At 40.9% G+C, this 3077-nt stretch overlaps 1 protein-coding gene across 1 annotated transcript; it reads left to right on the forward strand.

Annotated features, from left to right (window-relative positions):
- Window positions 1-402: 402 nt before the first annotated feature.
- LOC149213693 (uncharacterized) lies at window positions 403-753 on the forward strand. Its single transcript, XM_089389115.1, has one exon. It carries the CDS (start codon window positions 403-405, stop codon window positions 751-753), a length of 351 nt encoding a protein of 116 aa, XP_089245241.1.
- The last annotated feature ends 2324 nt before the right edge of the window (window positions 754-3077 follow it).

The following is a 3077-nucleotide window of genomic DNA, read 5'->3' on the forward strand; positions in this document are numbered from 1 at the left end:
GCTAAATGGGGCATTGATTTCATGACATGTAATCCTCGCTCAGCCGGGGGGCATGGTTATATAATCGTTGCCATCGACTATTTTACTAAATGTGCCGAGGCGATGCCTACATACAATGCTGACAGTATTATTGTTGCTCAATTCCTTTTTAACCATGTCATAGAAATTTTTGGTGTCACTAACCATGGATCACATTTTTGTCAGTATATGAAGGCAAAGCTAACTGCTATGTTGGGCCTTCATCATGATAGCTCAACTCCTTATTATCCACAGGCCAATGGCCAAGTTGAGGTAGTTAATAAGGTTTTGATTACTATGCTTCAACGTACCATTGGGAAACACAAAAAGGATTGGCATTTGATGCTATTCTTAGCTCTTTGGGCTTATAAAACTTCTGCTAAGATGACCACAGGATTCACTCCATTCCAGCTGGTGTATGGTTTAGAGGAAACTCTTCCAATCGAATGTGAAATCCCTTCACTCAAATTAGCTATCGAAATTCTTCCGGATACCTCGCCTAAAGAGGAACAACTACTGTATCTTGAGAGGCTTGACGAGACTCGTCACATTGCTACGATGGTCATTGAAGCTCAAAAGAAACGTGTCAAAGCTCATTTTTACCAAACCGTTTCTCCGCGCACTTTTGCTGAAGGTGACTTGGTCCTTTTGTATGATCAAGCCAACGATAAATTGGGAGGAGGAAAGTTCGAACCCATGTGGCATGGGCCCTACATTGTTAAGCGTGTCTTATAAAAAGGTGCCTACGAGCTATGTGATTATGAGGGAAATGCATTGTCACAACCCCACAATGGGTTGTACCTAAAGAAGTATTATGCGTGAAATTTGTGTAATGAATTTTGTACATTAGCGTGTTAATTCATTAGCGTGTGTTTTTTATTTTTGGTGTGTTTGTTTTCTTTGCAGACATGTGTTTTTCTGCTTACCCTGTGTTCCACTTGGTTTGCAGATGTCATCAAGCCATTACATTGGTTTTGCTGATGGTGCTTGTCGTAGCACATGAAACCTGTCTTCCGTAGCATGGGTACTCTATGACCCTAATGGAGAGATGATTAACTTACAAGGTATATTCCTTGGTCGAACAACTAATAATATTGCTGAATATAGTGTAGTCGTTGAACTCATGTCAAAAGCAGTTGTTCTTGTCATTAGGGATTTAGTTGTCAAATTGGATTCACAACTCATTGTGTTACAGTTAAACAATCATTATTCAGTAAGAAATCCACAAATATTGTGTATGTATCTACGTGTTAGACTACTGTAAAAAAAATTGATTTCATCACATATCAACATATTCCACGTAATTTAAATTCATTAATAGATGCATTAGCAAATTTTGTTCTTGAAAGGCATTTGCGTCATTTATAAAACTGATCATATTGTGGACACATAAGTAGGAAATAATAAAACATGCATATATATCATGTCTGTTAGAGTGTTTACATCAAGATATAAAAAAATAGAGTGTTATGGGACACTTGGCTTTCAAAGCCTACTAAATGTGTAAAAGAACTAGAAAGGATATTAGCCTGCACTGTGCTCATCATAGCACGAGACCACTCTCATCACTCGGCCTAACAACCGATGCAGTCTCGCAGATACTCCCACTGTGTATCTCTGCCAATGCAGTGGAACATCATAAATAGTGGCATACTCTGGGACTCCTCGAGTTATTGCCTCTAGGTTGTGCTCCATCTCAGCTAAGGGGTCTGCCCCTTCTTCATAGTATGCACCCATTATCTGATGAGAAACTCGCCATGCTATTGGCGACATGCCCGATTGTCTCTCTAGTCCCACATCTGCACATTTATCACAATTTGAGTCTCAGTTTACACTTTTACAAGAATCATAAAACTTGAAAAATCCAAAAAACAGGTTTTTACCTGCATCAGTCCACTTTTCTCCTAGTGGCAAAGGTAGATCTGGATCCCACCTAAAATCCATGCTAGCATAAGCATAGTCATCTACCACAATTAGTTGGCATTCTAGCCAAGCGAAAAATTGTGGTGGATAATGCATATGCTGACACGTTCCTCCTCGAGGCATGAATTGACGCCATCTCATGAGTCTCGGATCTTGGGGGGTAGGATTTGGTACCTCTGCCCACTGATACTAGAATAAGGGCACTCGCTCTAAAAATAAAGTCACTAGTATCGATCCGAACCCGAATTGCTTCAGGTGTCCATGCTTCCCCTTGGTCAGTTGTCTTTTCATATTTGTCAAAAGGCCTCCACACAAGTTAACTATGGTAGGAGTGAAACATGCAATAGTATATTGGAACTAGGATTTTGAAGCCTCATGCAAGGCTTGTGTGCCAGATACACGCACCATAGTGAACAAAATTGTTCTCAAGATGATGTTTTTGGTGATTGTTTTTATCTTCACCTTCCCTCCATTGGTCATTTCGGCACCTGGACAATTGTTGGCATTATGATACAAGTGTTGTCCTTGATGGCAACTCACTCAGAGGTTGATACAGGTGATGGCAACTTAATCAGAGGACAGATCTTAGTACAGCAGGTCAAGAAAGAGATATACACAGGTTCATTGTGAAAAATCAGCGTATACACGCGGGTTGGACGTGCCGAAGACACGTATGCGTATACACGCACTTTCACGCAAGAAAAAGCGCGTACAGGTGGGAAAACTTATGTCTTGGTCCGTGGTGGTTAGTCCTCGGTACTTGAACCTATGGTTTTGGACCATGGTATCTCGACAAGTGTGTTGAACCCAAGTATTGGGCTCTTGGTATTGATTTATTATGGTTTTGGACCATGGTATTGACCAAGGCCTAAGACTATAAAAGGAGGAGAAGATCATTAGGCAAGGTAGAGGGGCAAGGAATGGATGTCTGACGAAGTGGGAAGATCTAGTATTGTTGGTTATCTGTTTGTGATGCTTGGCTAAGGTTGGATCTGACAGCGAAGGTATAAGTAACTATCTTTAGATTTGTACGCGGGTTGTCTCTGGTGAAAGCGCGTACACACGCGGTTTTGATATGGTCAAGTAGCGTATGCATTATGAGATTTGATGTTTCAGGTTGCTGTTGTTTCTAGTGG

This window comes from Pinus tabuliformis, chromosome 1_1, assembly GCF_031772625.1.
Source record: "Pinus tabuliformis cultivar Carrire ecotype Pingquan chromosome 1_1, CPIR1, whole genome shotgun sequence".
In the NCBI taxonomy this organism is placed as follows: Eukaryota; Viridiplantae; Streptophyta; class Pinopsida; order Pinales; family Pinaceae; genus Pinus; species Pinus tabuliformis.

Excerpts from the sequence above, each read along its gene's own strand:
- LOC149213693 (XM_089389115.1), top strand. The coding sequence starts at position 403 with ATGACCACAGGATTCACTCCATTCCAGCTGGTGTATGGTTTAGAGGAA.